The sequence below is a fragment of the Myotis myotis genome, unplaced genomic scaffold, assembly GCF_014108235.1.
Source record: "Myotis myotis isolate mMyoMyo1 unplaced genomic scaffold, mMyoMyo1.p scaffold_m19_p_18, whole genome shotgun sequence".
NCBI classification, from domain to species: Eukaryota; Metazoa; Chordata; class Mammalia; order Chiroptera; family Vespertilionidae; genus Myotis; species Myotis myotis.
In genome coordinates, this window is record NW_023416322.1 from 21,757,226 (window position 1) to 21,770,785 (window position 13,560).

The 13,560-nt window shown below is 40.6% G+C and overlaps 2 protein-coding genes across 4 annotated transcripts in view; both read right to left on the reverse strand.

Moving 5' to 3' along the window:
* The window catches only part of TEX35 (testis expressed 35), a 75,724-nt gene extending 70,857 nt beyond the window's left edge, over positions 1 to 4,867 (reverse strand). The window contains exons 1-2 of the mRNA XM_036344078.1: positions 4,843 to 4,867; positions 3,576 to 3,663 (exon numbers count right to left, since the gene is read on the reverse strand). Coding sequence (XP_036199971.1) covers positions 3,576 to 3,583 — 8 coding nt within the window. The 5' untranslated portion in view covers positions 3,584 to 3,663; positions 4,843 to 4,867. The remainder of the gene's footprint in view (positions 1 to 3,575; positions 3,664 to 4,842) is intronic.
* RASAL2 (RAS protein activator like 2) overlaps positions 1 to 13,560 on the reverse strand; it is a 244,127-nt gene that overhangs the window by 2,470 nt on the left and 228,097 nt on the right. For all 3 annotated transcript variants that reach the window (XM_036344077.1, XM_036344076.1, XM_036344075.1), the window contains exons 14-17: positions 11,992 to 12,853; positions 6,695 to 6,829; positions 4,843 to 5,045; positions 3,576 to 3,663 (exon numbers count right to left, since the gene is read on the reverse strand). In XM_036344077.1, the coding sequence (XP_036199970.1) occupies positions 3,576 to 3,663; positions 4,843 to 5,045; positions 6,695 to 6,829; positions 11,992 to 12,853 (1,288 nt within the window). The remainder of the gene's footprint in view (positions 1 to 3,575; positions 3,664 to 4,842; positions 5,046 to 6,694; positions 6,830 to 11,991; positions 12,854 to 13,560) is intronic.

Genomic DNA, 13,560 nt, shown 5'->3' on the forward strand with positions numbered 1-13,560 from the left:
TAACTAACCACTAATCAGTATGCTTTTGACATTGGAAGGTGAGTATCTTGTTGGAAGGATAGGCAAAACTCAAAGAAAGAAAGATCCATGAGGCTTTAAAAAAATGATAATGATTAAAAAAATTGGAATTTACTGGGATAATAAGTATAGATCTTTTCCAAGTCAGTCGGTAAGGATTGGCTCATGGTTTATCAGAAAATAAGGCCTGGGAGCCAAATCTGATGTTTTACCCTAGGATCCCTACACAGAAAAACATAATTTCTTGAAATAATGAAAAAAAAAATTCAACATTAGGCTAATCTATAAGAGCCCAATACTAAGGAATATTCATTATACTAGCATATCTCTAGGATTTTCCAGGCTTATAAAAAAATTAGGCATTATAAAACATTATCTAATTCTTAAAGGGTTACAAAGAGATTAAGAATGATTGTAATTATTTATTGACTATGAGAGTAACAACAGAAGCCAAACAACCCCTTTCCCCCAAACCGATAAAGGTTTCTAAGTGGAAAAACTCCCTTTTGTAATTCCCTTCACTGCCAACTTCTCAAAATAAAAAAAAAGTAAAAGAAAAAAAATCAAATAGGGACTTTTGAAGTTCACGTTTAGTTGACAAAAGATGCTCTGACATTGCGATTCTGCCTGGATTGAAAGACAGAACAATCTGGTCCAGGTCTGACAGGAAGGATGTCAAGGGTGGGGAGTCAGGAGCTGGAATGTGTAGGAGGCCAGTGCACTGGGCCAGGGCTGGGAACTGCTCGGCTAGAGAACGACAGGGTTTACTTGCCTGTTTGAATAATCTCATCTCCATTTAGGACCTGTAATTTAACACAGTGGAGGTATCACTTGCAACAGTACCTAGGCAGCTGCTTGCTTCTCAGAAGAGGAAGCCCTTCTCTGTTCTCCATCTGAGTCACATGGAGTGATCCTGGAGGGGGGGGGGTGAAAGGTGGCACAGTCCCTGGACTGATGTTTGAGAAATGGTCCCCTAGTACCATTACCAGGCTCCCCATGGCCATGCTATAAGGTCCAGGACGGGCCTGCCCTCACCGATGGAGTGCTCATCCTCCCCTTCTAGTTAGAAAGCGGCTGGCCCAGGCTGGCCTTGTGGCATGAACTGACTCTAGGAGATGGAGAGGCTGAATTCAGGGACAAGCCATGTCCTGTGGGACACAGGGCTGCTGAGAGAGATGAAAACCAATTCACTGGGCATCCGGCATAGCATTTTGGGAAATGCTGGGCTCAACTCTCGTGTAAGGTAAGATGCTATATTCATTTCAGAAATGTTTTTTCTACTAGTGGCACCAAGCTATTCATTACAAAGGGTACCAAAGGATGTTCACAGTCTCTTCCTATAATAATATTTTAATGTATCAGTAAGACAACAGCTGGGACTGGAAAACCTACCTTTTAAGGAGAATATAATTTTTCAAAAACTGACTTTAGTGTTTGATTTGTGCTATGCATGGTGCAGTGGTTTCCACATGTGCTCTAGTAGATTTTCCCAGTATTCTTTGGGGATCCACACTGGGCATCTGGTAGAAAATGTACTATACAGTAAGGCCTATGTTGGAATCGGTAATTGATTACATTTAGGTAGCTTTGGTGTCATGCAACCTATTATTGTTGAGTGCTCAGTAGGAGCAGCTGGAAACTGATCTATAAAAGGTGCCTCTGGTTTCACCAAAGTAGTCCATGGAATCAAACCATTTAAACACCACTGTCTTGAGGGAAGGACAGAAAATATTATATAATTGAGCTAGACCATAAGTCTGGTACTTTGAAGGTAATATTTCTTCCATTCCTGAACAGTGCCACACTCCTGGTTAACAGACAGAAAGTCCTTGTTTTCCAGAGCATTGAGCCCTGATAAATCCAATTCCCTCTCTTGCTTTCACCTTCTATCCTAGGGCTCCTGCTGCATACCCAGTCATCTTGCCCTAGATGTCAAAACAGGGGCTGGGGTGGGCTAACAATGAGAAGCTGATGATGAAGCTGTGTTGATGAACAACCGAGAAAAGGGCAATCCTGCATGCAGAGCCACCACTATGACACAGCCACGCTCCCTCTGCTTCAGGCCAACACAATCTCAGGCCAGCTGGAATTATTAAAATGGTCTGTTGTATCTTATTGGAACTAAAAGCTCTCCTGGTGTGGTTTTTAGAACTTTCCCTGCTTTATACTGCCATATTGAAAATTCCACAGTGAAAACTTATCAACACTAGTTTTCCTGACTAAATTGCCCTCTTTCTCCAGGCTATTTCTCTTAAGCCTGCAGTATGAGTTTTTATAGTACATAGCAAGATGGCCTTGTCTCCACTACCCTTCCCTCACTCACCCTGGAGACACCTGAAAGTTTTTGTTTTTGTTTTTAAAGGACCATGTAAGATAATTACAAAAGAAGTTTCTTCTGCTACTTAGGAGGTCTAAATATCCAGAAACTACAGAGTTTAAGACTCCAAAATATTTTGGGAACTATGCTGACGAGAGAGCATCACTCGACTTCCAGGTCAGGAGTCTCTGAAGGAGTACAAGGCCCATGGAGCATTCTTCCCATGGCTGTGCTTTAAGCTTCACCCCCAGTGCCTTTAAAAAACAACCCCACCCCAGCACCTAGACTGGAGGTGGCAAGGGCATGTTTCAGAACAATGGAGGCTCTAACACAGACTGACTGCTGGCTGACGTGCAGTGAAGGGAGCAGAACATGAAGTCCTTACTCCCAATTTTATTTTACAGCTGACGGATATGGTATATACTTAAGGGTGAGAAATGCACACCTGGCTGGGTTGTCTTCAGGCAGGTGACACATTCAGTGGGTAGACCAGACAGTCTCAAAACTGCACCTGCCTTTTGTGATTTGTTTCGTTCTAAGACATACAACTATATGTTGCACTGACAAAATGAAAAAGAATTAAGAAACATTTTCTGCCTGCTGGATTTTGTTCTGAACATTGATGTGTCGCTGTGAGATACTCTTGGCAGTCATCACACCATTGTTGTCACAGGTATAGAGTGAGCAAAGGCCCAGACTGATTTCATCAATCGAAAGAGGCTCTCTAAGCACAGCCAACAACCAAGCAAATTCCAAGCATCAATGCCAAGCCTGGAAACAAAGGAATAAGGAAGGGTACCTTTGACAACCTTGTCTCTCCCCTACAGTTGGGGCCAGAGGTTGATGGCACAGTGGACGTGACTGACAAGACCGTGAACATCACAGCCAAGCAATGGTCAGTGGAGGTCACAAGCCAGACACATGCAGTTACTTTTCACAGCTATTCCCTTAGAGAACGCCCTACTTTCCATAAGGAAAGAAGTAAACCCCATCATGCACTAGGTTGAGATCTGTTAAGCAACTGTACTAAGCACGCTAATACTTTGCTGGGTTAACAGACTTGTCACTAGTAAAAGAAAGGAGAAGTGAGAGATCATATTGAAATCTTCAAAAGGTAATGCTGAGAATTTTTCAGTGACCCATTTTCCAGAACATGCCTTGGCATGCACAAGGGACGGGAAGTCAGGAAATAACAGTTATTATAAACAAGTGCCTTCTACCAGATTCTGAGCCTGCTTACCTGTGCATCGATTATTTTCTGCTTTGCATCAATAACTGCTTGCATCTCAGCATGATCCTTCTTCAGTTCCTCCTCCACAGCCATTAGCCTAGAAAGTGGCAGGAAGGACATTTCAGCATCTTCAAAAAGAGGGCTAGATAATGAATGCAGAGGACAAGAAATCCAAACTCATCCTAGTTCAGTATTTCCACTCCATCCCAATCAGAGATCTTTCTTCTCTCCTACCTTGGAAGACATCCAACATTAATTTCTCTCCCTGTGACTAGGTCACTCACATCTTCATTTCCTCTGGGACAGTATTTCCATGATCATTTCTTCCCTCAGATCCCTTAGCACAACTCACTTCATCTTAAAATATCAAACCAGTCAACAAAAAACCAACAATTTCCTCTTAATCTCAAGTTACCCTGTGACAGCTGTCCTTTCTGTTCCCTGCACAGGTGGGTCTAGTTTCTTTCTCATCCACCATTTACATCTCACCCCACTGATGTTTAAATCCCATCAAACTGCCCTCAGTAAGACTGTACGGCTGAAACAGCAGAACTCTTCTGTCTTCAGTTTACCTGACCTTCCACAGCTTTTGACAAGATAGAAACACAGTGGTTATTGAGCATGGATTCTGGAGCTTGAGCCTGGCTTCAAATCTTGGTTGCACTGTTAGGTGACCTTGGGCAAGTGTCTTTTAATCTGTTGCTTGTTTCTTTATTTGTAAAACGAGAATAGTAATAATGCCTTCCTCAGATGTTGGCATTAAATTATTATTAACAGATTAAACAATCTGTAAAAGAAAATGAGCCAGGCCCATAGTAAGTGCTATGTGAGTGTTGGGTAAAATTAACCCTCCCTTAGCCTCCCTTGACATCCTTGGCACCTTCTTCTCTTGGTTCTCTGGCCCTTACCAAGAGGAACTTCCTTCCCTGTTTTTGGAAACTTTTGTGAAAAACTAAGTTAGTTTTGGACACTGAATACTTAGGTTTTTAAAACCCACTTCTCCTCTAAGGCCTCTCAAGTGCATCATAAAGTTTTTATTTTTCCTAATTGTTATGATGAAAGAAAACAGACTACCTCTATCTTCAAAGGAAGTGCACAGAGGTTGCCCACTTGGAAAATTTAAGAGACAGGACCAGTCATCACCTTTGTACTAAGTACCATGAGCATACGCAGTCTGCAAGTGGCACTGCTGCCGTTCCTTGAGGAGTCTCTGGCTCCTCTTTCCACCTCTTTGTGTGCCTGGCTACCCACTGCCACTGCCAGGTGACCCTGTAACCTGCTAATGATGCTCTTCATCTGGCTGTCCTTCTCTTCCTGCTGCCGGCGCAACCGCTCCTCGCTGTCCTCCAGCCGGGCCTTGTACTCGAGCAACAGCTTCTGCATCTGCTGCTCCTGCACCAGCAGCCGGCGCTCATACTCCTCTAGCCTCCGGCTGGACACTCGCAGGCGCTCCTTCAGTTTAGTGATTTCCTGTTCATACTAGAGGACAGAAAAAGGAGTTACACAAGTTGTAGAATCAGTGATTTGCTTTTGAAAAAAGAAACCTGAGGCAAGGTAGCTAGATACCATCCGAACTGCCATCCCACCTATTGCTGATGTTCTTGAAAATTATCAACAAGCACAAATGGGAATGGAGCTCTGCCCTCCTCCTAAAATTACATTTATATTGTTAACTTGGCATTCTAAATCTATATATTAATGTGTCTCTCTCCACATTAAACTACCAGCTCCTGCAAGCCGCATCCAATCTGTGATGGCATCAAATAAGAGTAGGAAAATAAAATGATCAAGCACTTGGAAGCCTGACAAATCCCTTAAAATGAGCCAAAAGCCAGTTGTCGACAAGAGAAAGGTTCTGTCATTGCCTGTACTGTAGGAATCTCGGACCGAGCTTGGCTCATCGTTCCTTCACTCTACTAGAATCAGCCCTGTAGAGAACACCCAACATTTCTATAATGTTAAGCACTACTAAATAAGTAACTAGAAGTTTATGGCAGAGCAGACTGTTGCTTCTTTCTCCCCAACTGGAAAAGTATAAAATATTCAGGTCACAAGGATTAAGCCAAAGGCCTACAAGTTCTTTAGGGCTGATGGATACTGCCTCTTGGCCCTTTTTCAAGATGTGGTTCACCTGTCCAATTTAGTTCTCCCTTCTCAACACATAGTTCTGTTTTCTTGCAAAAGCTTTATGTAAGTAAAGCTTTATATAATTCAATTGGTTACACGACCCTTTCTTGTACTGAAGTTGCTGGGTGTGGGGTTTGAGTACACTGGAATGTCAAATTTCTAGGCAAGGTGAGAAGCATAAGCTTTGTTATAGATGGTCTACATAAATTCATTAGGAATTAGTGATAAATCTGTACAATAATTTGTAGAATGCAATCTATTTTCACATAATGTTTCATTTAATTGACAATCAGACAATTAGCTTCTTTAACAACATGGTCCTAAATGATGATTTAATCCAGAAGGTTAAAGATGACAATTTTTAGGATAGTTTGAAGAGGAAGACTGCATCAATGAGCATGTTTAGGATCATGCTGATAGGTAAGCAGAAGCTAGCTGTCTGGTTCTTAGTCAAATAAGATAATGCCATACATGGTGTCAAGTTCTTGTTTGATAATTTTTTTCCATGTCAACTTAAAAAAATAATAAAACAAAACTGAGTCAATAGATATCTTTTTAAAAAATCATCTATAAAACCAGAAGTTCTTTATCTAGAAAAGACAAAAAGAAAAAACAAACAAACACAAAATCATTACCAAGACAGAGAAAGAAAGTCTAACCTAAGGGCAATTTTGGCCTTGAATGAAGAGTACCAACCAGTTTATAGAAACACTATAAGTGTCTAAAATTACTAGAAACTTACAGCAGAGTAGTCTCCAAATTAAGGTAACCTACATAAAAAGAAAATAGAGCTGGTGCCCCCCCACCCCAGCTTGATGGACCTTTCCTGCATATTTCCACATAAGGACACTACTAATTATTATTCATAGATATGTATATGATGGCTAACATAAGAGGTGGAGCTGAAACTGGGGAGAGGCAGAGCAGGTCCTTGGCTAGACAACCCTTTTGTGGCCTATCACTGTGGGGCAATACATCAATAAAGACAGACTTGGTTCTACCTTCTCAGCATGCTTGGCTTCATCTTGATTTTGCTCCGTTTCTTCCACATCCTCTTCATACTGCCCATTGTTCAGAACCCAGGCTGCTGTCCTCTCTACTGGGGACATTGTGGCAGAGTCCACAGGTGACTGAACCTGCATCAGAAATACTTATTAGCATCTCCCAAGACAGCTCATCCACTAGTTATGTTTCACAAAGAGAACTATTGTTGGAAGACATAACTATGATCCCTGTTTTCTACTATTCAATAGCAGTTTGAGCTAAAGTAGCCACAAAAACTAATAACAACTTCACTGTTTGGAACTTATTACATCAAGGCAGCTAATTCAATAGCTTTCTGCTTTATACAAGTTAACAAGATGTTGCTTGAATAAACTTTCTTTCCCTGTTATGGTGTTGAGTGCCTCTAAATGTACTGCAAACTAACAATACTCCTAAGAACACACTAAGGAAAAACTTTAGCTCCTAAAAACGTGCAGTGGGGCCTTGACTTACGAGTGTCCTAACGAGTTTTTCGAGATAAGAGCTGTCTCTCAGCCGATTTTTTGCTTTGAGTTGCGAGCTAAAATTCGGGTTATGAGCCAGCTTCAGATACCCCACCGCGAGTTGGCGCAGCAAACGTCACAGTGAACGCCACAACATCAGCCCAGCATCACGTGTCTCACTCAGTGAAAATTGATTTGACATACGAGTAATTTGAGTTACGAGCTCCGTCACAGAACGAATTAAACTCGTAAGTCAAGGCCCCACTGTATTAAAAACAGCAGTTCCTTAGGGTAATCTCAGCTTCAACTGTTAAATGAGAAGCCAAAAAAATAAGAGTGGTTTCATTCCATTGGTGATGGTGGTAGCTACCCTATCTCCAGAAGTAACAATGTCCAATGAACTATGAGAGATTGTACAATGGGAACTGGGCATTCAGGTCTATTCCTATTTTATTGGTTGAATCTGATTTTTAACCACTTCCTACTATATCCTAGCACTTTGTGTGGCATATGGTAGGTAGTAAATAACTGTTGAAAAATAAGTGACCAATATTAACTATGCCTTGTATTCATGATAAAACTTTTACACAATTATAAAGAGATGGAAAAGTAATATTGAACAAATAAAAATTAGTTATTCTGTTAGACTGGTAGAAAATAGAGGTGATTTTTGTTTCAAAATTATTTTCTTGTTGTAATACATTCTTCATATTAAAAAAACTATATACTGTTTACATTTTTTTCTATTGGTCTTATGTGTACTGGTCTTATTTCCTAATTAGACTGTCAATATTTGAGGCATGGCAGCATATCATATAGTTTTTTTTGTGATTTTTTTTTTGGAATGGTAGTGACTATATAATTGTACAAAGCTGCTTGATGAAACATTATTTATTAATACTCTAGACAGAATTCATTACTATAATTTATTACTAAGGGAAAGATACACTGTTTTTCCTCTAATCCTCCTTTTATTAATAAACTACACTTTATTACTCTATGTAGTGCAGCAGAGGCTATTCCCCAATAATTGTTCCATCTTCTTCATAAGCTGGATATATAGCAGAACTTATTACCTCCAGTTTATAGACAAAGACATTGAAAGAGAGGTTGGTAAGAGATTCAGATCCCACTTTGCTTCGCTGTAGCCTTGAGAAGAGCTTTTACAGCCACTGACTTTCAACAGGGGATCATTAAAGAAAATGAAGGATGAAAAAAAGACAAAAAGTAAAGGAGTAGGAATTCCTACTAAGAACATCTCCCTCTTGAGATAAAGCTGTATAGGGTTTCTCTGGGAACAATCATAATACTTTAGGGCAAAAGAGCCTGAGGAGCAGTTTCGCTGACCCTATAATTACTCATAGCCTGGCTATGCTGAGGACAATTGAGAACGGGCAGCTCCCTGGTTCCTTGCTAGTATTTACTATGTATAAATGAGACCTGTTGGTTTCAGCTTCTCCACAGTCTGAAATGGTCAGGTTCCCATCAATGAATAACAACACTTCTGCTATGAGCACCAAAGATGGGTGGACTAAATTACTAAGTAAATGCCGAGAGTGCTTGAAGAGGTTGGTTTAGGGGAGGGTCAACAAATCCAAATGTGAAAACTATAGCATCATTCCAATAGGCTGGCCAAATACCAATTTTAAGAGCTTCTTCAAATTTGAACTTCTAAGTTTAGGTAACATGCTATATCTGAACAACTCAGACATTGCAGATAAAGTGTATTATGCATACAGAGTACATGATGCATGAAAAACAAAATGAAGAGAAAAATGAGAAAAAATAAATCCACACAGAGGCTGAAAAGGGACAAAAATTAAAGTTTCCTGGAAAAATAATTCCCTCTGTAGATTGTTTTACTGGAATTTTATTTCCTGCCTACTCAGTAGATGGAGGAGACCGAGGCTAGTTACAGTGCCAACAATGGCCACTCCTTTGTGCATAGATATAAATGGAATTTGCACAGGACAAAGCCACTGATAATTGCAGACGCCTACAGAACAATCCCCACAAAGAAGTCCTCTAGTTTTGGGGAGAGAAGAATTCTCTAACACAATTTGCAATTATAATATGTAAAGGAATTTGCCTGAAAAATGCGCTGATTATATAGAATTTCAGAGGCTTCATGGGAGTAAGATGAGAAGAGCAAGCAAGAAACAGAAAGGAATTTTAAAAAATAACATAAATTCGAAAGAATGAACCATCTGCCTAGAAAAACCCAGTGTAGAAAAACCAGAAACTTGAGCAATCAAAATATAGTGATTTATGGTTTAACTGATATGAGGTGGCAGTACCAGCACAGGCATAAGCAAAGGTAACTATCTAAAGCTGTGCTAGGACATCTCACTGTGGCTATGCCTCACTTTATGGCAATATAATATAGACATTATTCAATGCATTAATGGCTGTGACAAAATTTTAAATTGGTTGTTTGGAGACTGTATACATTTACCACTGCCCATCTATCACCCATAGAAACACGTACTGAGTGCTTATGTGATAGGTGTTATATTTTCCTATAGCACAAACACTGTTACTGACAATTGAAGAATCTGTCTGAGTCATGGGCCCTGGGAATTGATGACTAAAGGAGCATTCCTCTCTTCTGTCTAGGGCTGGGCCGACATCCATTGTCAACCTCAAAAGTAAGTAGACGTCCTTCCCTGTCCTGTCCCTCTCTTCCAATCTGATATTCTTCTCTTCTCCTTATTTCATCTTCAGGGTGCTCATGGGTAAGCCCCCTAGTAGCTGTTTGCCTCTACAAAATATTCCATTTCTAAAATTACTTACTTTTCTTCTCTTGACTCAATAAACACTTTAATACTCTGAAAGGAGTTGATCTCAATTGGAAGCTGGCATAAAAGCAATGTGTGGAAACTAATTCACAATAAGGTGTGAATAACTGATAGCCTCCTAACTAGCAAATTAAATGTGTATATATGAGATATAGCTATATGAGCAATTAATAAGCATTTTCATTTAAAGAAAAGGAAAACAATGTATATTATTGTATCATCTATACTAATAAAAGAGAAACATGGAAATTGGTGTCACTCTGCTATGCCCACCAGCCAATCATGATGAGTATGCAAATTAACCCAACAAAGATGGTGGTTAATTTGCATATGTAGGCGCAGACGACTGAAGTTGACTGAAGACTGAAGAGGCTTGGCTTCTCCACTGCAGCCGGAGCGAAGGCCTGGGTCCTGGGTGCCAGAGGAAAACTGGTGCCGGCAGCCAGGGGAAGGAAGGCCTATTGCACGAATCTCTTTGTGCAACAGGCCTCTAGTATTATATAATTTTCCTTTTCTTTAAATGAAAATGCTTATTAAATCAAATGAATTGGTAAATTTGGGAAAAATACAACAAAATAAAAATGAAAAATTTAAGATGGAAGAAAACCTTTATTTCTTAGGAAAGAATGGCTAACTAGGAGGTTTTGCCCAGGAAGTCAGCCACCAGAATCAGGTGGAGTTGGACATGTTTTCCATCCCTTCCTCTTTCTCTGTATCCAAAAATTCTGCAAATGTTCTAACTTTTTAAACAATAGTTATCAAAGTAGGAGCAAGGACTCTGATCACAACAGAATAGAGACAGAAGCAGCCAAATTAGTAAAGGCTTACCTATAAAAATGCAAATATATTAAAGAGATACATTGGGGTTTTATTTTAGTTTCCTCTGACAAGTTATTTGGCTGACAAAGGCCTTTTTTAAATCACAAAGCTTCCCCTAGTATTTATAAAGTATGATTAGGTTTCAAAAAATTCAACAAATACAAAACTTTTCAGGAGAAAAATCTTTTTCAGATAAAATAGGAAATTCTCTCTCTCTCACACACACACACTCATACATATTCCTAAGGTTTTTAGTTTGTTTCAAAGAACAAAATAATATATTGGTGCCTCTTGGAAAACCTTCTTATCAAGAAGAAAAGATTTTACCAATCTTATATTAAAATTGGGTAGGACATTAGCTGGGCTTGTGCTTATAAAGCAGGGATGGGGAACCTTTTTACTGCCAAGGGCTATTTGGATATTTATATCATTCACAGGCCATACAAAATTATCAACTTAAAAATTAGCCTACTATACTTGGTCAAACTTTTAATTAACTCACCCCTAATGCCTTGGCAGGGCAGGACCAAATGATTTTGCGGACCTTATAGGACCTGTGGGCCACAAATTCACCACGCCAGATGTAAAGAGAAATTATAAGGAAGTTGTAAATGTTTAGAATACTTGTCAACTACCTGTGTGTCTATTTCCTCCCCCTCTCCTTTACATTGCCACTATCGGTGTTCAGTTTATTTTCCTAGTGATTTCCAGGAAAAGGCACAAGGGACTTGATATTTCCAGAAGGAGCTGGAGGATGGAGTAGGGAGTAGTTATATTAAACTGTTGGCTCAGAATACAAAACTTTATTTTGGAAGCATAAGAAAAAATATTTAGGGGTTAATTAATGTCCAGGTCCCCAAATACTTTCTGGTTGATTTGGCCTATAGATTCCACAGTTTAAGTGTGTAATTATTCATTCAACATAACGGATCTGTTCTCAGTGCCGAGTGAAGGGAAAGCAAGGCCCCTGTGTGGTTGTTACAGTGTCCTCAGGGTGATGAGTCAAGCTACATTCTGTTGTCTCACCTCACTAGAAGCCTCCCAAACCTTTTATTTCCTCTTACCATTTAAAGGTGGCAGAAATATTTTTAAGTGGAGACCTTGTTAGCAGTGGGGTTTCCCAATGATTTCGACACAAAGACCAAGGAAACAGTTGGACCAGGTAGAAGCCAGGTCATCCAGCATTCGCCCTACCTGCTGTGTCTGCTGTCTCTGGATTGCTCTCACTTTGGGAACAGGGCTCTCTCTGGAGGAAGAGGACTGCTGCCGGGACCGGCTTCCATTCTGCACAGGCTCGGCCACCAGGGCTGCCGAGGCCACCGACATGCTCCCCGTGCTCCGTAAGGAAGCACTGTGTGGCAGGGACGGCGCGGCTTTAGCTCGGGCACCCAATCCGGCTTGGTCCATTTTTCGGATTTGCGCCTGCCCAGTACTATTTTGCCGGGGCAGAGCAAGAGGTATGTGTCTGTCTGGCATAGTGTGCCGCCTGGAGAAGTCCTCACTCTGAGTGCTACGTTTGCTGAAGTCTTCCATGCTGCTATTGCTGGGTCCACTGAGTTTGAAGTCTTCACTGTTACTTTGGCTTCTGGAACTGGCAGTGCTTAGGTTCTCCAAACTGGAATCCACGGAGGCCTTTGGCATTGCTGGGATTGGGTTACTGAGGTGATAGACAGGGTTCTGGAATGACAAGGGCTGGAGGCTGCCTGGCTGGTTCAAGGCTGGGTGCAGGGGCCTTCTGACTTGGGGTGCACTCTGGGGTGTGCTTTGGGTTTCCCGCAGCTGCTTGATGCTGGCGACCTGGGTTATGGAAAGCTGACTTCCGGTCAAGCGCAGAGGCACATCGAGCATGACGGACGCATGCTCCACTTGAGCAGCGTGCGTGTCCTGGAGGTCCATGAGGGAGATGCTCCGCCCATTAGGAAGGCTACCTTCCTTTTCATCCTTCTCAGAGTAAGTCATGCTCTGGGAGGAGGCTTGCTGAACCAGCAATAATGTTTTCCCCCTGAAATAGCTATCTGTGTTGTCCTGGCTTGGAGACTTTAGTTTATGCAAATCACTGTAGAAACAGAAAGGACCCTTAATTACTCTTGAGACACATTCAACATAGTCAAGATTCCTCAATTCAGGCATATGAACTCTTCTGAAGGCTCACAGGCCCAATGCAGATGCTTACATCTAAGCTCAGATTTCATCCTTACGATTCTCAAAATAAAATCCAACATTTTTAGTTTTTCTCCAAAGGTGGGGAATAATATTGTGTATACCACTCCATCACTGTCTTCCATTTTTACTAGCATTCCAACCATTTTCTAGTTTGACTTTAAGCCCTCCCAAGGTATCCCAATTCATATTTAATTTGTTCAAGAGGAGAGGCTCTAAGTGCACAACCCAAGGGCCCATGCCAAAGGCACAAATCTTGCCAACACAAAGAAAACAAAGTCTAAGCATCAATACTGTGTCCACTGTGTAGCTGAAACAGCCAGTTATAAAATGTTTTTAACTGAGGTTCTCCTGATTTTTGAGTGCTACTATATATGAAAATGTCAATTTTATAGAGCTCTTAAGTCTTCCATTAAGCAGGACATAGTTTTTTTAATGCATTTGTTAAATATAACTTTACAATATCATTCTAGAAAATAAATATCCTAGATCTTGTGTATTATTATGACAAACAATTGGTTTTATCTCAGATCAGATGATTATTTCCAATTGCTCAAGACTTTAAAGTTGGTAAATTCAACACATAAATTAGATTTTCACCAA